Source organism: Sceloporus occidentalis, unplaced genomic scaffold (genome assembly GCF_023333645.1).
Source record: "Sceloporus occidentalis isolate IW3139 unplaced genomic scaffold, rSceOcc1.0.p SCAF_7, whole genome shotgun sequence".
Classification (NCBI taxonomy): domain Eukaryota; kingdom Metazoa; phylum Chordata; class Lepidosauria; order Squamata; family Phrynosomatidae; genus Sceloporus; species Sceloporus occidentalis.
Window position 1 is genome coordinate 9323179 of NW_028316987.1, and position 26075 is coordinate 9349253.

Consider the following 26075-nt stretch of genomic DNA (forward strand, 5'->3'; position numbering starts at 1 on the left):
TGGCTGGGATCCAGAGTTAAGGTGTGGATTTTGCAATGGCCTTGTGAATTTGCTTTGGGGAGGAGGAAAGAAAATGACCCCGAGCTTGGTTTCCAAAACAGATGCCATTCTTGCTCATGTCCCTATGAAGAATGACCAGCTGACCCAGTAGGGGAAAGGCTGTGACTTAGTCCTGCCCTTCAGCTTGCCTATATTAAGGGGACTTTTTCCAAGGGTTCCACGGCTTGCTTGCAATCCTGTTTTGCTTGCTTTCCACCACCAGGACCATGGCAGCTGCATTCTCTAGCCGTAGCCTGTCTTTCTCTGGCAGTGTCCGTGGACCCAGAGGAGGGAGCGTGCTTGGCTTAGCCAAGCCTCGGTCAACCTCAAACATCTATGGTATCATGACTGCCCTTCCACCCTCAGTCAAGGATGCACTGGCCATGCGTTATGGGGCTGCGGAGACAAATATCCTTGACATCAACCAAAAAGGCACTATGCAGAATTTGAATGATCGCCTGGCTGCATACCTAGAAAGGGTGAGTACTTGAAGAGTGTATCCTAGCAAAAATTTAGCTGCATGGTAGGGAAATCAAGATACATGAAAGTTCCTAGTGCGAAAGAAGCAACCATAATGAAAATATATCTGTTTATAGCTTTCAGACAGTGCTTTGGGATGCAGCTGAGCAAAATAGCACCAATGCTTGACTTCATGGATGGAATTTGCTTTCCAAGGTTGGAAGCATTGCCTTTTTTCCTGCTGGAACAGGATTTGGAAATAGGTGGCCCACTATATATATTTTGGATAGTGGCTCCCATGATCCACCACCAATGGCAGGGGTGACTGTGGCTGGTGGGAGTTGCAGTCACACAACTTTTGAAGTATGACATGTTCCCCACCTTGATTTAGTAAAAGGTATACTAAATGTATGCAGCCAGGTTACTTGATGAAGACATTTGGAGCGGGCATCTGTTAAGACTGCACATTTATGCATGGCTAAAGTAGTAAGATTTCCCGATCATTGAATGAAGAATGGTGAATGTTTTCACGCTTGGAGCATGAATTTTTTTAGCTAATGCAAGAAGAGCACTCAGGGTTCTACCATGTTGTCTAACAAGTAGCCCCCAAGATACAGGAATAAAATTTAGTGTATATAATTTGTGGTTATTTCCCATCAATTCAAGTTCAACTTATGGTAACCCTGTGAGTAAGAGACCACCAAGAGTCATCAACTGCCCTGTTCAGGTCTTGCAAACTCAGGGCTGTGGTTTCTTGATTGAATCAAGTACCTACATACCTAAAAATAGCAAGTTTTTTTCTAATGCAAAATTAATATGATGAAGCACTTTCTATTGATGGTAGTACACAGTGGTTTTGTGGGGTAGTAGAGCACACACTGGATCATATGATTCATTTAGAGACAGGCTTAGAAGAGTTTGTGTATTTTTTAGCTATTTTGTTTTGACACTGACAGTATCTGATGTGGCATGGAAGGATAGTCTGGTTTATACATTTGTTCAGATAAGCCCATAGGCTAGGATACTATGTTGGCTTCATTTTTTTTTTTTAGCGTCTATTAAGGTTTGAGCAGGTAATTAATGATCTGTGTCTCACAGGGTGATGCATAGTACTGCGGAGGTTAATGTCTGATACATGTGGAAGGGTCTAAAGTTTCACAACCTGGCCTTATAGGTTTGTAACATCAAAATTAAATACGAAGTTGTGAAGAGATGTGGCCTTTGCTGGGTCAGTTAGTGGAATTGATGTTCTCTAGGAAGAAGCATCCCCTGAAAAGATATTTCCTTAAGGAATCTTGGTTGGAAATTAGTGAGTGGCAAAAGACTTTCTATTGGAGAGTCCCTACCTTCTCAGAACTACAAATCCTAGGATCTTGGAAGCGTTTCCTTTTTGGACAGTAGCTCCCAGAATCTCCCAACCAGCATTGTTACTGGGAGTCATAGTACACAAAACCACCAAAGAAAACCTTCCCAAGATCTATCCGAGGAGATTACTTTCTTTCTTTATGGAGGCTAGGTTTAAAGCATGTCAAGTTCCAATTGTGAGGGTGTTGTTTTTAAAAATATTGCATATTTTTTCTTGAAAGCAAGATATCCTTTATGTAGTAAACAGATCTAAATAAAGATTACATTAGCTGAAGAGTATTTCTGATAGCATTTTTTGGGGGTAGGGCGCAGATCGGAAGATGCCATTGAAGTTTTATCATGTATTATAAGCTACAATAGCCACCTATTTGTCTCAGAAGCTTTGTTCCAGATTTTCCAGATATCTGCTGTTCAGATGAAGGCTTTGTGAATCGTCTTTAAGGCTTTTGTTTTGTCCCTTTGCAACTTTATGCAGGGACTAACTGGAGAAGGCCAAGAAATTTAAGCAGAACTTGGATAGTTACTTTTTGGACTATAGTAACCACAATTCTCCAGCCTGCATGGCCAGTGGTCATGTTCCCTGGGGTGGATAGGAGCTGGAATCTGAATGGCTCTGGGATTTGTAGTCCAAAAAAGTAACTTCTTTCTCAAGCTGTGTTAAAGACAATCCTTGTTTGATCTGGCTTTGTGAGATAGTTTGCGGTAACTTCAGAAGAGCCCTTGGCCTGGTATTTATGATGATTGTTGGGAATTTTGTTGAAAAGGCCTTAGGCTAGGAGGTATGTTGACAAATGAGTCTTCTGTGCGGTCAGGATTTTTTCACAGGGGAAGATTTTGAAGGTTTCAGGAAAATTAGGCTGGGTAAAAGATGCCTGCTTAAATTGCTCTATGAAGAGATGTGGGCTAGTAGATCTGAGTGGCAATTGGGAGGGGAAGAGATATTGTGGATCAACAGCATCTAAATGTACAATGAGTGAACATGTTCAATCATTGGGAATATCGTTTAAGTTTTATGGACAGATGTGCAGAAACAAGAGGTGTGTGTAGCTTTTTTGTGTTCTTGCTTTGAGAGGTTGAAAGACTTTGTCTCCGTCCAGTTGCGTTTCTGCTGATAGCTGAGTTGGTGAGCAGCAATAGTGTTGATCTTGAAGTTGGTTGGAGATGTGACACCTGAAAAAGTGGTGATTCTTTCTTATTCCTTGTTGAAATTGTTGCGTTTTTCCCCAACAGAGGTACAACATGTAAGAGTGATTTTGATTAAACTATATAGTGTGTGTAACATTGCAGACATAGATCTCATCTGCACTGTGGAAATAATGCAGTTTGACACCGCTTTAACCGCCATGGCTCAATACTACGCAATTTGATGATTTATAGTTTTGTGAGATATTTAGCTGTCTCTGTCAGAGAGCTCTGGGTTCACAACAAACTACAAATCCCAGAATTCATTAGCATTGAGCCATGGCAGTTAAAGTGGTGTCAAATTGCATTATTTCTGCAGTGCAGATCAGGCCACAAGATCTTTTCCTTTTTTATTCCTAAATGAAATGAATGTCATCTCCCTGTTTTACTCTCAGGGGCTAAAAGAAGAGGACACTCAGAAGAATAGCTGGCCCTTCAGATGTTCTTCAACTACAAATCCTGTTATACCCCACAATTGGCTAACTGTCTGGAGCTGATGGGAACTGCAATTCAGTAACATCTAGAGGGCCACATATTTAATAGCTATTTAACATGCTGGCTCCATAGTGATGCTGTTGATGTTTAATAACTAAAAAGAAAAGTGCTGCCATGGCCGAAGCATGCCAATGTGACACTTTTACTTCTGACAAGGTTTCCTTTGAACCCTAGTTTTTCAGAGGCACTCTGTACATACTCAACTGCACGCTTCTATTCTGAATTTCAAACACTGAATTCTAATGTTAAAAATTCAGGCCCCAAGAAGTTAAAATTCAAACTCCCAATTCTTCAGTGAGACAAATATTCAAGGTGATTGCCACATAATCTCCATTGTTGAAAAGCAGCCTTCTTCTTGTATGAAGATTATTGCAGTTAACAATAATCTATAAAAGCTAAACATTCCCAGTAAAATCTACCGGAAAAGGGTATAAATAAGCCTCAAATTAGGTTTGAACTTGATAGCACTAGATTTAGTAAACATCTTGTCCGTTTTGATTGTCTATTTTTGTTGTTGTTGACGACAACCCTAAGGTAGCTTTATCATGGGGTTTTCTTTGCAAGATTTGTTCAGAGGAGGTTTCCCATTGCTTTCCTCTGAGGCTGAGAGCATGTGACTTGCCCAAGGTCACCCAGTGGGTTTCCTGGCCAAACTGAGAATCAAACTCTGATCTTCAGAGTCATAGTCCAACAATCGAAACCACTACACCATGCTGGCCCTCTTATTTTTAGTGAATTTATTTTTAGTGTATATTTTAATGAAGTTTTATTCATTTTAACTTAAAAAAAATCTTATGGCTTTCTTAATTTTATCACAGTATCCTAAGGTTATGCGCAGTACATTTGAACATAACTTTTGACAGAGAATTGCGAGGTTCCATAAAAACAATACTTTACCTTATACTAGTGCAGTCTTCCAGATGTGCTAGATTACAGTTCCCGGAATTCTAGCTAGTATGGCCAACAGCCAGCTGCTTGGGGATGATAGGAATTGTGGTCTATCACATCTGGAGGACACCTGGTTGGGGAAGGCAGCACTAGTCAATATATTTGCACTGGCAGATTATAGATAATTTACAAAATCTGAAATCCTATATACACTTTTCTAGGCCAAAAATCCTACTTAATTCAGTGTGTCTTTGGAGTTTATCACACCACTTCACCGTGACTGCATTAATGAAGGGAAGTGCATACATACTGGTTCAGGAACACATCCTGCCATATGTCCCTCCATTAGGGTGGCTGGGCTGTTTTTGGCCCCTCACATTCTCTTCCAGTGTCGGACAATGGGCCTGAACAGACAGGCCAAAATAAAGCTGCGTCAGGTTACTTTGGAGGTATGCTATTTAAATGATGCATGCACTGTATTCCTTTAACTGCTATGGTTGGCTTCTGTGGAATCCTGGGATTTGCAATTTAGGGAGGGACATTTAGATTTCTCAGCCAGAGAGCTCTTAGGTCCAACACAAACCCCAGAATTACACAGGAGGCAGGCATAGCAGTTAAAGTGGAATAACAGTGCTGTAATAATGTAGTTCTCGCCGTTAACAATGTCTCTCAGCCCTATGTCCTACCATGCATGGCTTCCGTGTGTGTGTGCGTGTAGTTTATTTGGTTTTTTAAAAATGCAATTCTGGAATTATGCAAATGTGGTTTAACAAAAAAATAAAAATAAAAAATAAAATAAAAAGGAAAGGGAAGGGAAGGGAAGGGAAGGAAAGGAAAGGAAAGAAAAGAAAAACAAGACTGTTCTGGGATAGCGATGGGGAGGAGGGCAGATTGAGAAGAGATACTGACACTAAGTGATCACACAATCCTGGAACTGCTGCGGGAGTAACTTATCATTCCTGAGGACTAGTGACATATCAGCACTATTGGGATCTTATTGATTGTTTTTTCTAGGCATTGTATGATAGTTATCGCCAAAGACGATATTATCAAACTTTTATGGCTGTTTAAAGGCTGCATGTTGCATATCTATCTGAGCTACCAAAAGCTCCCTCTAGTGTCAAGCAGCAGGGATAGAGCTCTCACTTTAGGGATTCTTTACTCGCATGTATTTTAACATGAAATCATCACCTAGCCTGACTTTTCCCTTGTCATTGTACTAGGTACGTTCTCTTGAGGAAGCTAATGCACAACTGGAGCAGAACATCAGGGAAATCTATGTGAAGCGAGCATCAGCTGGTGGTCCAGATCTGAGTAGTTACTTCAGTACCCTTTCGGAGCTGAAGTCTAAGGTATGAAGATGGTGATGGTGGCGATGATGTGTTAGGATGTGTGGGTGGGGCTTTGACCTTTCAACTCCAGTTCCCAGCAGCCTGAGTAATCATAGTCAACGTTAAGGTCAAATTGCCTTGACTTTTGGTTTTGCTGTTTTTAAATTAAAAGTGTTGTTTTTGTTAATGATGCTAACAGATGCTGTGGGTGAGATCCAAAACACTTGGGTGGTCAGAACATCCACTTGTGTGATAGGTTAGGTTATCCACAGCTGGAGTCAAGATGTTAGCGGATGTGTTGTTGTTTTCATGCACCTTCACGTTGACTCTGACTTATGGTGACTCTTTCATAGGGTTTTCTTGGCAAGATTTGTTCAGAAGGGGTTTGCCATTGACTTTCTCTGAGGTTGAAAGAGGGTGACTAACCCCAGTGAGTTTCTATGGCTGAATGAAATTGGAATCCTGTTCTACTAGAGTCTTAGTCCACCCCTCAAATCTCTGCTGTCACCCAGTATGAGAGGGACTATTGAGGGAACTGGCTCTGCTGCAGCGAAGTCAGGAAGGGCTCTGTTGGCCTTTCTCACCCCACAACAGGTGAAAGGTGTGACCAGTGTCACCCCCTTCTGGGGTGTCACCTGGTGCAGGCCACACCCTCTGCACCCATAGTGATGCCACACTGATTCTATTGTTTGGTGATGTGCAGCTGCATTAAGTAAATTTTCTTATGAAGACTTTGGCCCATGTGTCTAAGCTGCAGACCTTTCTATACACTTTTTGCTTTCTTGGAAAAAGACATTCTCTTGGAGACCCCCCTCTACTTTCTTTTCACAGAACTACAGCTCCCAGGATTTTCTGGGAAAAAGAAAAGACATAGGGGCTGTATAGACTGGCACTTTGTTCTGGCCTGTATGCACACTAGGGCTGAGCATCCATACACTCAAAGTCCTTGTTGCGCTGCCCGGGTGCCATTATGGTGCGTGACCTTCCACATGGCACACCCCATGATGAGGAGGCTGGAACCTTTTACAGAACACCTTTAGTAAAGGAGAATATTTTGGTGAAATTCTTACTTTATGGATTTCTTCTACATTTCTTGCCCTAGCCTAGTGCATTGTAGCATCTTTTACACAGTTTTGAATTCACATAGAATCAAAACACGGGGCATTTTCATTAACAGAGACATTTAAATTATTTTTCACCCTCTACCTCCTACATCCTGGTTTCTGCTGATCTTAGCTGTAGTCCTCACAATATGAGCTTGAACAGGCAGTTAGGTCCAGTTAACTTTACAAAAGACCAGTTCCTGGGGGAAGATGTAAAATGAAATTCTGGTGGTGGATTATGCTGGCATAACTCAGTTACATCTTTTTAAAAGTGTTGTGCAAGGAGGTATCCAGAACCTACTTCTGCAACATTTCTGCTGTTGGTTTGCAAGGGTAAATAATAATAAATAATAAAAATTTTATTTATATACCGCCCTTCTTATAATCAGGGTGGTGCACAACAAGCATACAATGATACAATCATACAAAAAAAAAAATGGATTAAAACAGTTCAATAAAAATAATAAAATTCATGCCGGCAAGACAGTGCTGACAGATGGGGGGGAGGGGAGGAGAGCATTCTGGAGCAAAAATCAGGGGTAGGCCTGCTCAAAAAAGAACGTTTTCAACCCCTTCTTAAATTGGGCTAGGGAGGTGGCTGAGCGGAGCTCGATGGCCAGCGAGTTCCAGAGGTTGGGGGCCGAGATAGAAAAGGCCCTTCTAGAGGTGGAAACTAATCTCCCCTCTGGAACTCTTAACAGTTGCTGCCCAGATGATCTGAGTGTGCGGGACGGATTGTACGGAGAGAGGCGGTCCTCCAGATACCCTGGGCCCAAGCCATTTAGGGCTTTATAGGTAATAACCAACACCTTGTATTGCGCCCGGAAGCGAATAGGAAGCCAGTGAAGGTCTTTAAGCACTGGTGTTATATGGCTGGCCCTGGATGTACCAGTGACCAGTCGGGCTGCCATATTCTGCACTAATTGCAGCTTCCGGGTATGGTACAAGGGTTGCCCCATGTGGAGCGCGTTGCAGAAGTCCAAACGAGAGGTTACCAGAGCGTGTACTACAGTTTCAAGGTCCCTCCGGCCAAGGTAGGGACGCAGCTGGCGTATCAGCCGAAGCTGATAACAGGTGCTCCTGACCGTCTAGGAGCACCCCCAGACTGCGTAAAGAGTCCTTCACGGGAAGCGTGATACCGTTCAGGACAGGTGGAACCACCGCCAACCCCGGACCGGGAGAACCTATCACGAGTACTTCCGTTTTCTCTGGATTCAGGCTGAGTCTGTTTTCCCTCATCCAACCCATTACCGACTCCAGACAGGCCACGAGAGGAGAGAAGCCATCCCCGGTCACTGCATCAGTCGTAGTAGGGGATTCCTGAGTGCAGCTATACCTTGCAAGCCCAGCCAAGAAACAGCAGATTTCATAAACACTCTCGCAACTTCCAGTGCAAGTACACTGCTAGAAATGTATTTTCCACTAGCAAGCAAATAGGTTTCTGGTCCTAGGCTGCAACTGATTAGTTAATGTGCATGTCTGGATTCTTCTTATGAGCATGTCTATGCCAACTACCAGGATGAATGCTTGTTCTTTAGTCATTATCCAGAATTGGTTAAAAATGACTAACTGGTGGGTGGCCCTCAATTTCCTTTTGCTACCTGTTCTCTACAATTTCACTATGGAACCTCACCACCTTCTTTTGTCTCTCTCTAGATTGAACAGGCGACCCTGAATAACGCTGGGCTGCTCTTACAGATAGACAATGCCAAACTTGCTGCTGACGATTTCAGAGTGAAGTAAGACTTTTTTATTTATTTATTTATATACCGCTATTCCAAAGATCATAGCGGTGAACAGCAAGTAAGCTAATTAGCAAGTAAGCTAATTTGCCCCCAACAGTCTGGGTACTCATTTTAGCGACCTCGGAAGGATGCAAGCCTGAGTCGAGCTTGGGCCCTTTTGCTGGTCTTGAACTCGCAAACTTGTGGTTTTGAGTGAATGGCTGCAGTACAGCCACCAGGGCTCCATTCTTCATCAACACTGTTCCCCCACCTCTTATTCATGTATTCAGTATTATTACTTTTGTTGTTGTTAACTGCTCTCAAGTTGAGTTTGACTTATGGTGATCCTATCAATAAGAGACCTTCAACTCTCCCTATTATCAACAGTTTTGTTGGGGTCTTGAAGCACCTCTGTTGGTAAGCCACCTGTACTTCCTGGTGATTTATTTCACCCAGGTGCTCTGAGCGTAGCTTCCACTTCACTTTCTAAAACTGTAGGTTCATCGGCTCTTTGAATGAATCTGTCATCCTTGCATCTCTTTTACATAATTCTTCAGTATATTGTTTCCATTGTCCTTTTATTTCTTTTTGGTCATAATTGGTTTTAGGGATAGAGTTGCCTGGACATTTAAAAAGCACACACAGAGATCTGTTTCCAATTTTTAACTGTATATATACATAAATACATTTGTATTTATTTCTGTATTTGATTCTATACATATCAGCATTCTGACATGTAGAAACTTGCTGGAAAGCCTCATAATCATTACTCTGTAATTACAGCATGAAATCCAGTGATAAGCAGTGCATGGAGGATATCATGCCAGTTATTTCTTCTCTTCAGCTTGTGAATGGATTGAGTCTTTTGCATAACAGAGCCTATACAGAAGGCCTGAACAACATACAGAGACTGAGAACAAACTCAGAGGACATGATTCCTCTTCCTCTCTACCTTTACTGATTATTCTTGGAATAATAATAATAATAATAATATTGAGTAAATGTGGCATGGTGGCTTGATTGTTGGACTATGATTCTGGAGACCAGGGTTCGATTCCCAGCTTGGCCATATGAACCCACTGGGTGACCTTGGGAAAGTCATATGCTCTCAGCCTCAGAGGAGAGCAATGAGAAATCTCCTCTGGACAAATTTTGTCAAGAAAACCCCATGATAGGATTGCCTTAGGGTCACCATAAATTGGAAACGATTTGAAGGCACACAATACACCCATACACAAACCATGGTCAAGTGATCAAATTTATAAGGAGGAAAATCTGCTTTAGAAATAGTCACTTCCTATTCATAGACCTAGTATCTACTTCTTTATTTATTAATTAATAACTGTTCATGTTGCTGACATTATGCAGGCCTATATTATCATCCGGTGCATTTTCCAGATATATGGTCTTGGAGTACCGTACTATTGCTGGAAATAGATGTTGTTATTGTTGTTGTCTTTATGAGCATTCAAGATGATGCTGACTTGTGACAACACCATCACAGAGTTTTCTAGGCAAGATTTATTCAGAGGAGATTTGCATTGCCTTCCTCTGAGGCTGAGGAATGTGACTTACCCAAGTCACTTGGGGTTTCTATGGCTGAGTGAGGATTGGAACCCTGGTCTCCCAGAGTCCTAATCTAACACTGAACACTACACCATGCTTGCTCTCTATAAAGACCCCTTTGTCCCCATAGGTTGGAATCTGAAGTGGCCATGCGTCTGTCTGTGGAAGGTGACTTGAGTGGATTACGTAAGGTCCTGGAGGAGGTAAATGCAAGCCGGGCTAGCTTGCAGGTGCAAGTGGACAATCTACAAGAGGAACTGGCCTACCTTAAGAGAAATCATAAGGAGGTGATTTATGTTTACTTGCTTTATGCAGAGGTGGTTAAGCTAGGACTTAGCATCAAATGGGATACTTGCTGGATATATTTTGCTCTTCATTACTTATCTCAGTATTAAATTGAAACCCTGAAAGCAGTTGTTGTGGACCTTAGGGCACCCTCATGGTCAAATGCCCTGTAGGGAGCATGATAATATCTTTGTAACATTTTGGACCCCCAGCTAGATTTTATGTATTTATCCTCGGCAATTTGGTAAAACAGAAACCTAGAAACCTAAGTAAAGAAAATATCACAATGCTTTTAAAAAAGTAAAAGTGGATTGTACATCCAGTTGGTGCACAGCAGACTATCGTTTCTTGTATGTCCAGTGATTAGGCATGAATGCTGTTGCTTGTATAGCCAAAATTTCACTATTTGCACACTAAAACAGAAGTGTCGATCATGTGACCCATGATCATCATATGGTCTCAAGGGCATTTTTTGTGGTTATTGAATCCTCCTGGCTCTTTTCCCCTGACAAAAATGAGAATTGACATTCATAGAAGCTGCTCCTAGAAGGGCACTGGGGATCCTAGATAGATAGATAGATAGATAGATAGATAGATTATGCGCAAACCTTGAGTTTGCCATTTTATATAAGGGGCATCATTTTAACATGCCATTGAATATAATGGGATTGGAGCATCCATACATTTTGGTTTCCAAGGGGGAGGGGGGAGTTGTCCTGGAACCAAACCCTTGCGGATACCAAGGGGCCGCTGTAAGTATTTCTATGTGTGTGAGTCTATCCCCAGTGTTTTCCCCCCAAAACTACAAGTGAACCAGTTTGGAAGGGGACCTCCTTCAATAATTTCATTTGCGGAAAGGGTATGCTGTAATGGATCTGGGAGAGGGGAATATAGCTCATGAGTTACAAAAGTGGAGGTCTTAGCAGGCATGGTAGAGCTTTGAGGACTGCAATAATACAAAACTGTGTGTGCATATGTTGGTGGTGGTGGGGAGAGAGGATGGGTGTGGAGTCCCAAAAATAGTCCAGGGAGGACACTGTGTGTAATGGGCATGAAATGCTGACTGAATCTTGTGCAAGGTGGGCAAGATGAGGAACAGAATTGAATATGATGGCAGAAGACAAGGCAGACCAGCTGGGAGTACAGTGTTCAGTGTACTCTCCTCTGTAAGTTTTGGTTGTAGGACTCATCAATAACAGTTCTAATTATTTTAATTAAATACATAGCTGGGGCATGGCATTAATGACTGGTATCTGTATCCATCCAACCCTTGTTCCTTGTAACATCTGGTTGATTCCTCGGGGATTATGTAATTGATTATGTAATAACAAACCTGTTTTTCAACCCTCTTCCCTCAGGAAGTGACTTCTCTCCAGGGACGGCTGGGGGGCACTGTCAATGTGGAAGTGGACTCCATGCCTGGTGCTGACCTACAGAAAGTTCTGGCTGAGATCCGTGATCAGTATGAAGATGTTACAGAGAAGAACCGCCAGGAAGCTGAGGCACTGCACAAAGCCCAGGTTTGGAAAGAACAGTCAAAAAGGGCTCATTTCAAGTGTGTACGTGTGTGTGGCTATTTGCCAACATGAGGTGATCACATGCACAGAGGGAGGGATCCCTAAAAGCAGGAAAGAGATAGGATGTAAAAATAGGTGTTGAGGTTTTTAATTCTGAGATTTTATATATTATTTGTTTACTTAAGAGTTATATCTCTGTGCTCCAATGAGCTCCTCTTTCCCCTTTTATACTCACAACATCTTGTGAAGTGGATCAAATCAAAATAGAGTCATTGGGTCAAAGTCAACCAGTGTGTTTCATGCCTGAATGTGGACTGCAACCTGTATTTCCAAAATCCAAGTTCATCATCTTAACCATATCATAACTCTGAGCTGCTGTCTGTTGCAGCCTCTGCCTGTTCCAGGCAGGCTATTTACATCCCAAATCCACAAAACAGCTATACCTTTATTGGTCAACCAAATGCACAAAACACATGATGCAATCTTTCAAAGCTCCATTGTCTTCTTTTTCAGGCAAAGGTGTTAACAATTAAACGGGAGAAAGAAAGACAACTGATGATGTTACAATCATATGCCTACATTTTATCAAGGTGTTGTTATATCTGCTCTCAGTTAGGATGGTATGGAGGGATATCCATGTAGGCAGAGGCCATTACTCCTCCTTGGCTATGTGGTCTCTGAGAGACAAAAAGGAAATAACATTTAAAGTCCATTAGCAACACAGTAATAAACTTCCTTTGATATCCAGGTTGTTTCTCTCCTGTGTCAGGCTGCCAGCCCCTATCCTGTGCATTTTGGCTGGCCAATAAAAGTATCACTGTCTTCGATGTCAGTGGGATGGTTAATCTGCTCTCGTATTAAGCCCAAACTTTAAAGGAGCTATCCATGGGGCCAGATCTATTTGGGAGATAGAGTTCAGCACCCAGAGTGTCATATTATAAACTGTCATTGTGTATTCATTTTTTGTAAAAGTTTTTAATTTATTCTTCTGGAAGCTGCCTTGGGTTCAGTCCTGGGAAAAAGTCAGCAAACAAACAAACAAACAAACTCATTTTTACTTCTCCACCATTCAGGGGGAGGGCCTTGTTGTCAAACAGAAAGGTAGTGGGGTTTAAACCTTTTAAATGAACTAGGTGGTGATACTGCTTTATGAGATCCTGAAGTCTGTTCCAGTTGCCGTTTCCAGTAAGAGCAGCTTCTTTAACTTCCTGCAGTCACTTCTTGGAAGTGTCGAAGGTTCAAATAACTTTTCTTTCCTTTCCTTTCTCAGTCCTAAGTTTCTAGTCCTTATTACTTTGAAGGTGAAGTTTAAGAACTTTTAGGGAGTGCCCATGGCTTTGTGATGACAAATGATGGAAGCACAATTAGTAGATAGGAACGAGAAGGGGAGGGTCTTTAGCTTTTTCCATTGCTTTGTGCCTCTTTTTGTTATAAAAAATTGTAAGACAAGAAAGTAAACAAATTCATGTAACTTGCACTGTGTGCTTAGGTTGCAAAACTTTGGGATTTTGATTTGATATAATTAAACACCCTTTGAGATAAGCTGTTAATATGGGATACTCATGGGAATGGATGCCCTCTTCTCTCCTGCAGTGTGATGCACTCAACCAGGAGGTTGCTGTCAGTTCTGAAGCCCTCCAGGCTGCCCAGATGAAGATCATAGAGCTGAAACGGTTGGCCCAGGCCTTGGAGATTGAGCTACAGTCCCTCCGTAGCACGGTCAGTATTAAGGATTTTTCCAAGGTTTGGGCAACTATAGGAACTGGGGCTCTTGAAGGTTGTACCTCCCATGGGGAGCATTTTTTTTTAGTTGCCCTAAAATAGCCAGTAGCATTCCCAAACCTTGAGAGAGATTGCTACTGGCTGGATTTTTTCATTTCCAGTGATTCTGTCTCACCTTAAGTCCAGTATAGGCCATGGAGTTTATCAAATAGGAGGAATTTCTCTTAATTTCGAATGAAAAGAAAGTGGGGCCAGAATGCATTCACGTGAATTCGCTAGTTTAGCGAATTTACATGAATACAAATTGCATTAGAACTGGCTTCCCATTGCCCAAAAATAGCATGCCATTTCCCGAATTTGCGTGTGGTAGTCTATCACACAATAACATTAAACCCCATGATTGCGTTCGGATTGCCATTGGATTATACTTCTAATTTCCCTTGTCTGATGAATTCCCATGTTACATGCCCAGTAATGGCACTGGTAACAACCTAACTGAATCTGGTATAATGAGTAGCACAGTGACATCCTTTTTAAAAATTATGTTCTAAACACAATGATCTCAGCAAAGAGACTAGCGTGAAAAAAAACCCACAGGGGTGCAATATGAAATGATAAAATTTGGGGGAAAAGAGGAGAAGAGTTTGGCAGAATGGACAGTGCAAGAGGGAGAAACAACAGAAATTCAGAGCAAGGTGATAATGGCCTTGAGACAGAGAACTTAAGTACCAGAACCTTCAAATGAAAGTGATACATGATATGTAATACTTCACTGTAAAGTCATAGGATTTGATGGCTAGATCATAGGAAAGCTAACATGATTGCAATTCCTCATCAGACTCCCCATTGTGAGCATGCAGGTTCATAATTTTCTTGCACCCTTTTCTTCAGGCCTAACAAGCTTACTCTGACTCTTTATCCACTCCCTGCTTTGGGGGGAAAAGGCTATAGTTTATGTGAGACCTTCACAACATTTTTTTATTTTCAGAAAATAGCCCTGGAGAGTACCCTGACAGAGACTGAATCCCGCTATGGGATGGAACTGTCACGGCTGCGTGATCTGATCTCTGCTAGGGAGGCAGAGCTGCTACACCTGAGATCTGATGTCCAGAACCAAGCTGACGATTATAAGCGGCTGATGGATATCAAGAACAGACTGGAACAGGAGATTGCCACTTACCGGCGCCTTCTGGAAGGGTAAGAGGTGCCAGGGAAGGTAGGCATGATATGTCCTGCTGGCACTGTTTGGCAATCAATCTATCTTTTTCCAACTTCAGAGGGAGGTGTGGATCATTTTGCAGAAGGTAGGTGGGTTGAGGCTGTGTAAACAGTGGTTTGTCTAAGGCCATCCATATGTGCTCATGGATGAAGTCAGTTTTGGACCATGATCCTCTTGAAAAGGTTCTTCACAGAATGCAGAATGTGGAGGGGCTGATGTCTAAGGGCACTGAAAATTTACTGTCTTCCTTGTGACAAGGAGCTCAGCTCTCATACCTGAATCACGTGAAGCTGTCTCCTTAGTGAATGAAACTCATATGGTGTTCCCAGTTCATACAGGGGACAAAGTATTTTGCACTCATTCAGTGAGAAGACTGGGGGCAGCTTACTCATACAAAAAGAATGTTATATTTGTTATGTGAATGTAGCTTTAGGCTGATAGGTAGGAGAATTCAGAAGAGGAACTGGGTAAGGCACAAAAAACCTTTCTGTTTAAAAGCCTAAGGATCTTTCATCTCTGGCATGTGGCCATCATGTGGCCCCTGGAGGTCTGTGGGCTCTGTCCTTTCCAAAGTCCCACTCCTGGAAGTGTCCTCATATAGTGTCCTTAACTGAACAAGTATTCTTTTCCTCCTTTTTAGGTCAGATGCTGAACCACCACCTACCCCAGGTAAGGTTCACAGTTTGGAAAGTTATTTTTAAGACAAATGAATATAATGACATCTCAGGCTGAGCAATGGTACGATGGTGTGCTGAGTCCCACTGTTTCGCTATGGGTGGCTTCAACATATCCTCATATTCATCCTTCTAAACAGTCACAGATGCCCTTTCATGAAATCTGCATATACTTGCATATGTCCAGGCTGAAATCTGTATATGTTTGCATGTATATACACTGAGAACCTATCATCATTTTGAACAATTTTGGAATGAAACTCTACTAACTTTTATTGCTGTAAATTTAGATGCATTAAAGGAAGACTGCTAATTTCTGACTGCATTTATAACCTCCCCCATGTCACCATCACCATGGATTGAATGGGTTTGAAAGTCTAGGCCATTAGTTTCCACTTTTGAGAGGGGGAGGTTCTCCAGATACTGGACTACAGTTCCAAGACTTCTTGCCTATTGTTAATGCTGGGCTGCCTCTGGGACCCAAAGTTTGGGAACCACTGAGTGGAGAACCTGTAGTCCATCACAGTTGCTGGACTCCAGCTCTTCATTAGTTCCAGCCAGCTAGGCTGATAATTAGGGGAAATGGGACTCATAATCCAACAAACACTGCCCACCTCTTTACTGTTTAGAATAAAGAGATGGTGTAGAGGTAATTTTTAATGGGGTTTGGCATACTTGGTTTGTCCTCATTCAATTAATTTTTTTGAAGATTTCCAGAACAGTTTATGCACACAGTATAAATAAGTTACCATCTCGTTTTAATTGTCATTGGCCCCAATTAGAAACTCTTTGCCACTGGTGGGTCTCTGTCAAAAAATTGTCACTATCTCCAGAAAACTACTTCCCCTCACTTTTTTTGGCTGAGGTTGCAGAAGTGATGATGGTTAAACCAACTTAAAACCTGGGTTCTGTTCAAGCATCCTGCAGTCTAGGTAAAATCAACTTGCTAGCCCCTTTCACTTTGTTGCTGCACTCTAGGTATGGCAGAAATCAACCGCTTGAAGAGGAGAGTCTCTTGGGTGTTTACACCCAAGGGAAAGAATGACAGAGGGCTAGTGTGCTCTTTTCCTCATATGTTTACTTTAATCTATATGTTGATGCAGATCCATTTGGTGAATTGTGATGTGATGCAGACTGTTTGGAATGTAATTCAAGGCAGTGCTGGGGGTAAGGGAAAACTAATTTTGGTGGATGGTGGAGCAAATAAATCAGTATGCGTGGAATGATTCTGCAGTCATGAAGCAAACATACAATATCCCCAACCCTCACTCACCCAATTAGTTGATCTGTAAATGAATCAGCTGTGAATCAGACAAGAGTATTTACAGGTCAAGTTTTGCTGTAGGACATGTCCACTAGGGGGCAGTATGACCCTTTTCAAACAGACTTTCAGTGATAAGAGACCAGACAACTTATCTGGGGTTTCCTGTTGCCCTGATAGCCCCGTACAATAATATCCAAACCCCACAAAACAGTGATATTGAGACAACTAAAATGCATAAAGTATATATTGCAAGCTTTCAACGCTCCATACTCAGTGCATCACCACTAATATCTTGACAGAATGCAGGCCTTTCTCCATGCATTTGGTCTTTGCACCATTGGCCAGACTACAGGCAGGAGTGGGCAAAGTATGATTCTCCAGATATTGTTGGACTGAAATTCCTATGAACCATCCCTATGCCTGAAGTTCCCAGCTTCCATGTCAGTTGGAAGCCAGGAACTCCAGCATATAGGGTTTTTTCTATTCCTTAACTGGGGACTTACTTAAATACTTTGCTGAAGATTCAAAGGACAAGCCTAGAATGTATTTTAGGAGACCAGCCCTTGCTCAGATTGTCTCTTCATTAAGCTCTGGCTACTGTCCTTTTGGGCATTTTGGTTTTTCCATATTTGCTTCTCCTCAAACTCAGCACTTTATGTCATCCCTTCCCTACAGAGCCCACCGCAAGCCGTCGGGTGAAAACTCTGATCGAGGAGCTGGTAGATGGCAAAGTGGTGTCCTCTCGTGTGGAGGAGGTAGAGCACCCACTCTGAATGATGTTGATGTGGCATCCAAAGTAATCGCAGAGCACTGGTGGTGGTGATGGTGAAGGGAAGCTCAGTTCTATATAACTTGTTCCCAGTGAGTTGATTCCACTGCTATAGACATCAGTCTGCAAATAAAGCAAAATCTTTCCCACTGAGTTGATTCTACACTAAAGATATCCATCTGCAAATAAAGCAAAAAAGGAACTGCTTTGCTGTGATTTTTTTTTGTTGAAACTACACACCTGTGTTTGGGGACTTTGAATCAATTACGTACCACATTTCTCCTTCATCCACATATCCTTTGATACTCATTGACTACATTCCCCCTCTATTACTTTCAGTTTGGAAGGGACAATGAAAACAGACAAATAGTCTGACCTGGCATAAAGCAAGTGGCTTCATGTATTCCCATCCTGGTCTCCATTGCTATTGAACCTGACCTAGAGCCAAAATTAGATGTTGAATGTATTTCTTACACATTCCCAACCCTTTCAGTTAAAAAGTAGTGGGCAGGAGGATGGACTTGATAGTAAAAGGAGGAGGGGGGGAAAGTGGTGTTCAATCTGCTATGCAAGTTACACCAGTCACAGAGCCAAGAAGGGAGAAGAAATAGTGGCTTGAATAGGCAACTCCCAGAAGAGAAGATAAATGTGTGTATATGTATGTGTCTGTAGTAATGTACATGTTCACTGCCATCCTTTCCACATACTCCAAATTTCCCCAACGTAATAGTGAATGGGTTAGATGTGAAGATTGCTTTTGTAAGACTTGTGTGGCCTTCTAGGCATAAGCTGTCCTTGCCACTAGGTGGTAGTAGAAGTTGCATCATTGTATCAATGTTTCCACTTAGGTTCATATAGATAGAGATAATAAAGTGGTTACTTCAGCCCACTTGGTATTTTGCTGCCTGCAACTGTTTTTTTTTTTTAGGGCGGGGGAGGAGGTCAACATTGGCAAGCAGATGCTATTAATTCTGATTACTTATAGGTATAGTTTTTTTGTGGGTTTTTCGGGCTATGTGGCCATGTTCCAGAAAAGTTTCCTCCTGACTGTATTATTTCTGCAAGACAGATTAGACCTTCTGCTTGATAATTCCTGAAGGAACTCAACTACTTATGAGTTTTGGTGGTCTAGTTTTGCCTGATCATTTTGAGAGTCCCAGCCATCCTAGCCTATACTTGGGGAGCCACTCTGCCTTCTTTTTTGGGGTCCTTCCGTTCTGGGTTCCATGTTTGCTACTTTAGCAAAGGCTAAAAATAATTTTGCAGTACCCTTGGATCAAAACCTATTTCGGGTTAGTTTGGACTAATTCCAGTTCTTAACCTCATCTAGAGTCAACCCAATGAATCAACAGGAACTTGAGCTGACAACTCTGACTTCATTGATTCAGTGGGGCTACTTGTGTTGGGACTAACAACATTAGCTCTTTAACTGACTGAGAAGAAGCAATACGCTTGTCTAGGGAGCTTTTTCTTGGGGCAGGCAAACCAATGTCCAGTCCCATCATACCTTAAAGAGGTACACATTTATTGCAGTGTAGAGTGTACGTAGGTACGGATATGAGGCATCACTTGGAAATCAATGGGCTATGGTCATGATTCACTTAGGGTCCATTCCAGCCCAACGGTTGTAAAAGAGCTAGAATTTTAAAATACCATCACTGCCGCCACCACGACCACATTGCAGGCTAATAGATTTGCTTGAGACAATTGGGTGGATGGGAGAGAAGAACTGGACTTTAATTGTCATGTGATCAAGTATCCATTGGCATTTGATGCTGCATTAAAAAAAGAAAAGAAGAAAAAGAAAGGAAGAAAAGAAGAGGATGGTATGAACACTGCATGCTCTTCTCTGTATGGTCACAAGGGGGCAGTGCAGTCTGCATGTTAAAGGGAGCATGGGGGAAGCCTGTACCATGGAGAGCTCACCAGCTAGGGGTGCAATAGGATAAGAAATTTATATGTAATACAACCCAATAAACACAATTCAAGTAAATGAATTAGATCAGAGCCCGGCTGAAGCAGAAATTGGTTTAATTTCTTTGAAAACCTGCTAGATCACCTTCTGCTCTAAATTACACCCTCCTCCAAACAGTCTCTTTCTCCAATGAAGCAGGAGGGAAGGTTAGAGGAGGGTGAAATCCAATCTGAGTGCTTCCCCCATAGCGCCTTTTAAATTTTGAAAAAAAAATGTGGGAGATTTAGAATCATACAATCATAGAATCATAGAATCGTAGAGTTGGAAGAGACCGCAAGGGCCATCCAGTCCAACCCCCTGCCATGCAGGAAATCTAAATCAAAGCATCCCCGACAGATGGCCATCCAGCCTCTGTTTGAAGACCTCCAAGGAAGGAGACTCCACTACACTCCGAGGGAGTTTGTTCCACTGTCGAATAGCCCTTACTATCAGGAAGTTCCTCCTAATGTTCAGGTGGAATCTCTTTTCCTGCAGTTTGCATCCATTGTTCCGTGTTCTAGTCTCTGGAGCAGCAGAAAACAAGCTTGCCCCCTCCTCAATATGACATCCCTTCAAATATTTAAACAGGGCTATCATATAATCTCTTAACCTTCTCTTCTCCAGGCTAAACATCCCCATCTCCCTAAGTTGTATTATCATGTGTCTAGATTGATCAGAAATACTGCCGGATACTACTCATCCTGCCTGCTTACCTAGTACTGACCCTAGACTCTAATTTGCTCCATTTCTTTCCTTCTGTACATATATATATGTCTAATGGAAACTAGTTTAAACTGCTTTAGATCTTTAGTGAAGATACCATGCTCACAACCATGTCTTGTCTGTTTATCTAAAGACCAAGATAGAGGGAGACAGCTGGCATTTTATTGTCAACTGATGTTAAGGAGAGGCAAAGACTCAAGATGTATTAAAAATGGAATTTATTCCAAGAAAAAAACCCCAACATGTTTCAGCAAGGAAATGTTTGCATGTCTTTCTCGGGGGGGCTGCTAAAAAGGGAACTAAGCCACCCCGATTAGTTATTTTAGGCAATAGTAATAGTTGTAAGCATGTACAGAAGCTGATGTTCAGAATCATCAACAAAAGTCTGCCTTTGGTGAATAGAAAGTTTATCAAAATGAATTACATAATGAAAGAGTGAAAGCTGTGGTAGTGCTGGCTTGGCAGTTCTTAGCCTTATAACACCCGAAAAGTAACTTTTCCAGGGTTTGAGCTGCAGGATGCTACTGACTTTGGAAAGGCAATGTCTGAATAGCTCTCTTAACCATGAAGAAACAAGATCAAGCAAACTGAATTCTCTTATGCTTCCCTCAGATTCCACCTCATCAGCTCCGGATGGCTGGGACCAGGAAACGCCATTTTAAAATTGAAATTTCCCTCCATGTCCAAAATAGCAGCTTCTAGGCTGAGCTGCCCAATGCTGAGCAGAATGCTGCTGCCAAGGCTGCCAGGAGGACTTGCCCATGCAGAGGGTCTGCTGAAATTGTGGGAGGCTCACCAGCGTAGGAGAGAACATACCAGAAAGCACTTAGTTGAGGCCTGCCTCAAACTAGGCTTGGGATCTTATTTCTCTGGTCTTTTTGAGTGCTTAAAAGTAAGAATGACAGTGCATCAGTGTAGTGGGCTCAGTTCTGCCTCAGTTGGCAGAAATTGAGGGCCTCCAGAAATTGAGTCTTCTTATTTTGAAGGACAGAGCTGTGTGAAATGCACAGGCTGCCCTGATGTCTTAAAGTGATAGGTTAGTTTAGACTATTTAGCCTGGGAGTTGGAGTTCAGTTTCCATTGTTGAAGTACTGTTCCTCTGCTAGTCTAATCATCTTATCCTTTCACTTAGGCAGCTTTGGGTTAGCTCTGTTGCAGGAGTATGTATCCACAGTGTGTTGTGTTACAACAGAAATTGATGCAGTTGGCATTATTACGACTTGATGTACACAAAATACTCAACATTTTGAGGTTGAATAATATTTTTACTTTGGGCTTTATGAAAGAGTGGTGAAAAGAAAGCCATTGCTGAAACAAACTCATAGCAAAGCACATTTGGAGTTTGCAAAAAGGTGTGTGTGGGACACAGAGAGCATATGGACGAAACTTCTTTGGTGCTGAGACACAAATTGGACTTTTTGGTCTTCCTGATATGCGTGGCACAAAGTCAAGAGTGCTCATTGTCTTGAGAACAGCATCCCCACAGTGAAACATGTTGTGATGATGCTTTCCCTCAGCAAGGACTGGGAGGCTGGTCAGAACTGAGGGCAAGATGGATGGGACCAAAATACAGGAAATTCTGCAGGAAAACCTGTTGCATTCTTCAAGGGACCTGAGAATGGTAGAGAGGTTCATGTTCTAACAGGACAACGAATACAGAGCCAAAGTAACACTGGAATCACTTAAAGGCAAAAAAATGAATGTTTTGGAACGACCCACTCAAAAGCTCAGGCCTCAGTCCAATTGAGAATCTGTGGCAAGACTTGAAAGTTGCTGTTTACCACTGTGCCTTATCCAACCTGACAAAACTGGAGCAATTTTATCAAAAAGAATAGACAAAATTTGAAAGAGCCAGATGTGCCAAGCTTATAGAAACTTACCCAAGAAGATGCAAGGTTGCAATTGCTTCCAAAGGTGCTTCTACCAAGTATTGACTTAGGGGGTGAATGTGTATGCAACCAACAAATGCCACTTTGTTTTTGTTTTCTTAACTTTTGTGCCAGAATAAAAATATTTTGACCCTTCTCAGGGTAGTCTCTTGTGCACCCTGAGTAATAACAATGCCAACTAAATCCACTCCAGTTCCAGTAACACTACAAGATGTGGAAAAGTATAAGAGAGGCAAATACATCTGCTTGCTAAGGCAGGATTTGGAGACAGATGTCCAAAGGAAAGGTTTGATGACTGTCATTGCTAAATATATGGGGAAGTCAAGATTCTTTGCATATCAGATTGAATAGAGAGAGTTAGTGCTTTGGATGCAAGATTTAATCGACAACCTCTGAGTCAGAAACCTGGCATTGAAGGTAACACAGTGGGGGAAAAAATTACTCAAAGCATTTGCAAAGCTAGGCCTGCCACTGTTTGACAAGCTTTCCTTTGGTAGCCTATATTTGCTCCAGAGAAAAGTGATATAGGGTCCTCATGAACAGAATTGAACCATTGAGTGGTTCAATTTCAACTGTCATCTAGATCTTAAACATGGTTATTTTCCTGATAGTTCCTTTTCATCCTGTACATCTCAAGGCAATGTATGGAAAAGTTGCTTTGTGGACTACAACTCCAAGAATCCCCTTACCAGCATGCCATAGACCAAAAAAGTCACTTTTTAAAATTGCAGTATGTGCCTAAATAGGAGCTATAGAGTTGCTAGAAATAAATGCATTGTTTATAACTCTTCTAATCCAATACCACTTCAGACTGGATAGGTGTCTGTGTACATACTGGGGAGGCTAGGTTGGACATAGAAACCTAGCATATCCAAGAGTAGGCAAGGGTGGAATCCTTCTAGCTTCTACCACTAGCTTTCCACTAGCAGAGAGTCTGTTCAGATGAGAATCCATGTTACTTATTTATGCAAAATTTAGAAATAACACTTTTAAACAAAGATTTCAAATACTGGTAGGTTTACAAAACATAACACCGCTAGTACATAAATGCATAGAAATCTATGATATATAAGAACTGAATAGTGAGAGCAGACCTGGATGAGGATTTATAGCTGCGACTCACTAGCCTTTAGCAGCTTCTGTCAGCCGTTTGTTTCTTAATATTTGTTGAAGCAAGCCGGTAGGGTGCAGTGGTTTGGGAATTGGAGTAAGACACTATGAGGCACATAAAATGACTTGAAGCTATCAGTTCTCCGAACTTTTTTCCTATTAATTTCCTGCAACCTCCTCCCCCCATTTCATCCTCAGAGCCATCTGGAAACAGAATCATGGGAATCCACATATAGAAGCTAACTGGAATTTCAGTGGAACTTTAAGCCTCACAATGGCTTAGCAGATTCATTTAGGGTACCCAGTCTGACATCAGGAAACACATCGGGAAGATCAGCAAGGAGGATGCCATTGTGATCTGCTGCCACCTGAAGCAGTTGCCTCATCCACCCTAATGATAGGGCTGGCCCAGTTCAGCATTGTTCTCCCTGATAGGTGGTCCCTCCCCAGGGTCACTTACAAGGATCTAGTGTTAGGGGCTGAATTTGCACACACAGCTACTTTTATATCATGAAATTATGTCCCTTCCCCTCCTGGAGGCCTGGGTAACAGCTATTACCTTGCTGTTGAGGAAAGCTCCCTTTTTACAGCTAATTAGATTGGTTGAAGGAACAGTTTGGCTGAGTCTGCTTGCTCCTGTAATTTGGCTTTCTATCACTGCTGGAACTGGTAGCCAAAGTAAAGAGGAGCTGAAATCAGAATTGAACAAGCAGCCCCTGAAGTGCAGAGCAAAGAGAGGTGCAAACCTACAGGGCCATATAGTGTAGCAATAAAAAACACGAGTAGCTCATTTATCCTGTCTTATTCTGGCTCATCTGCTTGGGATTTGCACTCTGACTTGTAAATAATCAGTAGCTCTGTCAGGAAAGGACTTTGGTTCAAATGTTCCACTCAGGAGACTGAGCAGCAAAATCTCCCAACCTGACAGGGCTTGCTAACCATATTTTGAAGTAGAGTGGTGCACATTGCCCTCTCAAGAGCCTTCACCTCTCCATCATAAAGCTATCTGAGATAAATGAAGTAATTTCCAGAATGAAATCTAGAGACAGCTCCTGTTCCTTTAATGCCTGTGTAGAAGAGGGAATTACAGCACTTGTTGCTTATTAGATGGATGCAAGGCAAGCAGCACCTGCTGAGATCCCCACTTCTACTCAATCATTAAAGGTATAAGAGCTGTCTCCAGCTTTTGCTCTGGCAACCCTAGAAGTAATGTGTATTATCATTTAATGTGCATGTATGTGGGGAGAGGAAGGTAAGACAATTAAAATAATATGTGGGCACCATATGGGATATGATTCCCATGAATGAATTAAGGGTCCAAGAGAAACATGGTTTTAAATGTGACAGTGGAAGATCAACATGATATAATGGTTTGAGTGTTGGACCATGATGCTGGAGATCAGGGTTCAGTTCCCTGCTTGGCTATGGAAACCCACTGGGTGACTTTGGGCAAATCACTCTCAGCCCCACAAAACTCTATGTTATGTTCACCTTAGGGTTGCCATAAGTCAGAAGCAATCTGAAGGTATAAAACAACAACAAAAAAATGTGACAAATGTGTTTCCCAAACTCCTTAGCAAGGGTCGCCTTCCATTTGCTCATTATGGTAAATGTCAGTCTCACACAAAGCAAATCGAGTATACTTACAAAAAAGTGTGTGTATGTGTGTGTGTAAAACAGGCAGCAGTGCCTCCTTGGAGGGCTTCCACTGAACTCAACCCCCTTGAAATGGCTTTTCAGAAAGAGGAGGACATGCAGTGTGAGGCCTTGAAAATACCAGTTCCTCTCACGATCTGGGCAGGGTTGCTGTTTGCAGACAACTCAGACAAAAGGGTGTGTTTGGCAGGCTGCCACTGTTGAGCCCTGCGGGGAGAAAAGCTGCGTGGGTGGGTGTGCTAGGAATCAACAAAGAATTCAATCAAGTTGGCAGGTTGCAGCAGGCAATCCTTTTGTTTCTGCATCATCAGGGAAATGTCAAGTAGAGCAAAGGCAAAAGGAGGCCAGGAATGAGCCCCCTCTCAAGATCTTAAAAGACCTCTTAAAGCTCTTTGTTGTTCTTTGCTATCAAGTCAACTTTGACTTAAAGTGACCCTATGAATGAGAGAGCTCCATGAGTTGTGGTCATCAACAGCTCAGGTCTTGCCAACTCATGTCAGCTTGGGTCTTGCAAACTCAGGGCCATGGCTTCCTTTATTGGATGAATCCACCTGAAATGCAGTCTCCCTATTTTCCTACTGCCTTCCACTTTACTCAGTATGATTATCTTTTCCAACAAGTAATATCATCTGACACTATGTCCAAAGTCTGACAGACTCAGTTCAGCCATTTTTGCTCCTAGTGAAAGTTGAGGTTTGATTTGGCCTTGGACCCACTGATTTGTCTTTTTGACAAGCCATGACACCATACAACTGTCAACATTCTGCTGTTTTGTTCAGACTGTGTGTCTAGAAGAGTCAACAGAACTTGACAAGTGAGGAAGTCAAGAGTAAAAGAAATGCAGTGGGCCCCTTGGTATCCATTGGGGTTTGGTTCTAGGACCCCCCCCATGGATAACGAAATCAGTGGATGCTCAAGTTCCATTAAATATAATTGTATAGTGAAATAGTGTCCCTTATATAAAATGGCAAAACCAATGTTTGCTTTTTGGAATTTATAATTTGTTTTTAATATATTTCTAGCATGGATGCTTGAATCAGTGGATACAGAGGGCGGACTGTATCTTGCATACTCTTTAGTCCAGCACCGGCCCTATTCTTAGGCACAATATGCCAGCTGGCTCAGGTGGCACATGTCAGGG

At 42.1% G+C, this 26075-nt stretch overlaps 1 protein-coding gene across 1 annotated transcript; it reads left to right on the forward strand.

Annotated features, from left to right (window-relative positions):
• The first annotated feature begins 248 nt into the window (after positions 1–248).
• LOC149309131 (keratin, type I cytoskeletal 17-like) lies at positions 249–17792 on the forward strand. The gene is made up of 9 exons (XM_089531170.1): positions 249–518; positions 5652–5780; positions 8519–8601; positions 10283–10439; positions 11796–11957; positions 13548–13673; positions 14665–14873; positions 15536–15564; positions 17509–17792. Exons 1-9 carry the CDS (start codon positions 267–269, stop codon positions 17604–17606), a joined length of 1245 nt encoding a protein of 414 aa, XP_089387296.1. The 5' UTR covers positions 249–266; the 3' UTR covers positions 17607–17792.
• Positions 17793–26075: the final 8283 nt, after the last annotated feature.

What these genes read in the sequence shown, in the direction of transcription:
- LOC149309131 (XM_089531170.1), top strand. Translation starts at nt 267, where the DNA reads ATGGCAGCTGCATTCTCTAGCCGTAGCCTGTCTTTCTCTGGCAGTGTC. An exon ending in TGGCTGCATACCTAGAAAGG is followed by an intron (nt 519 to 5,651) that starts GTGAGTACTTGA and finishes TCATTGTACTAG; the next exon opens with GTACGTTCTCTTGAGGAAGC. An exon ending in TACCGGCGCCTTCTGGAAGG is followed by an intron (nt 14,874 to 15,535) that starts GTAAGAGGTGCC and finishes CCTCCTTTTTAG; the next exon opens with GTCAGATGCTGAACCACCAC.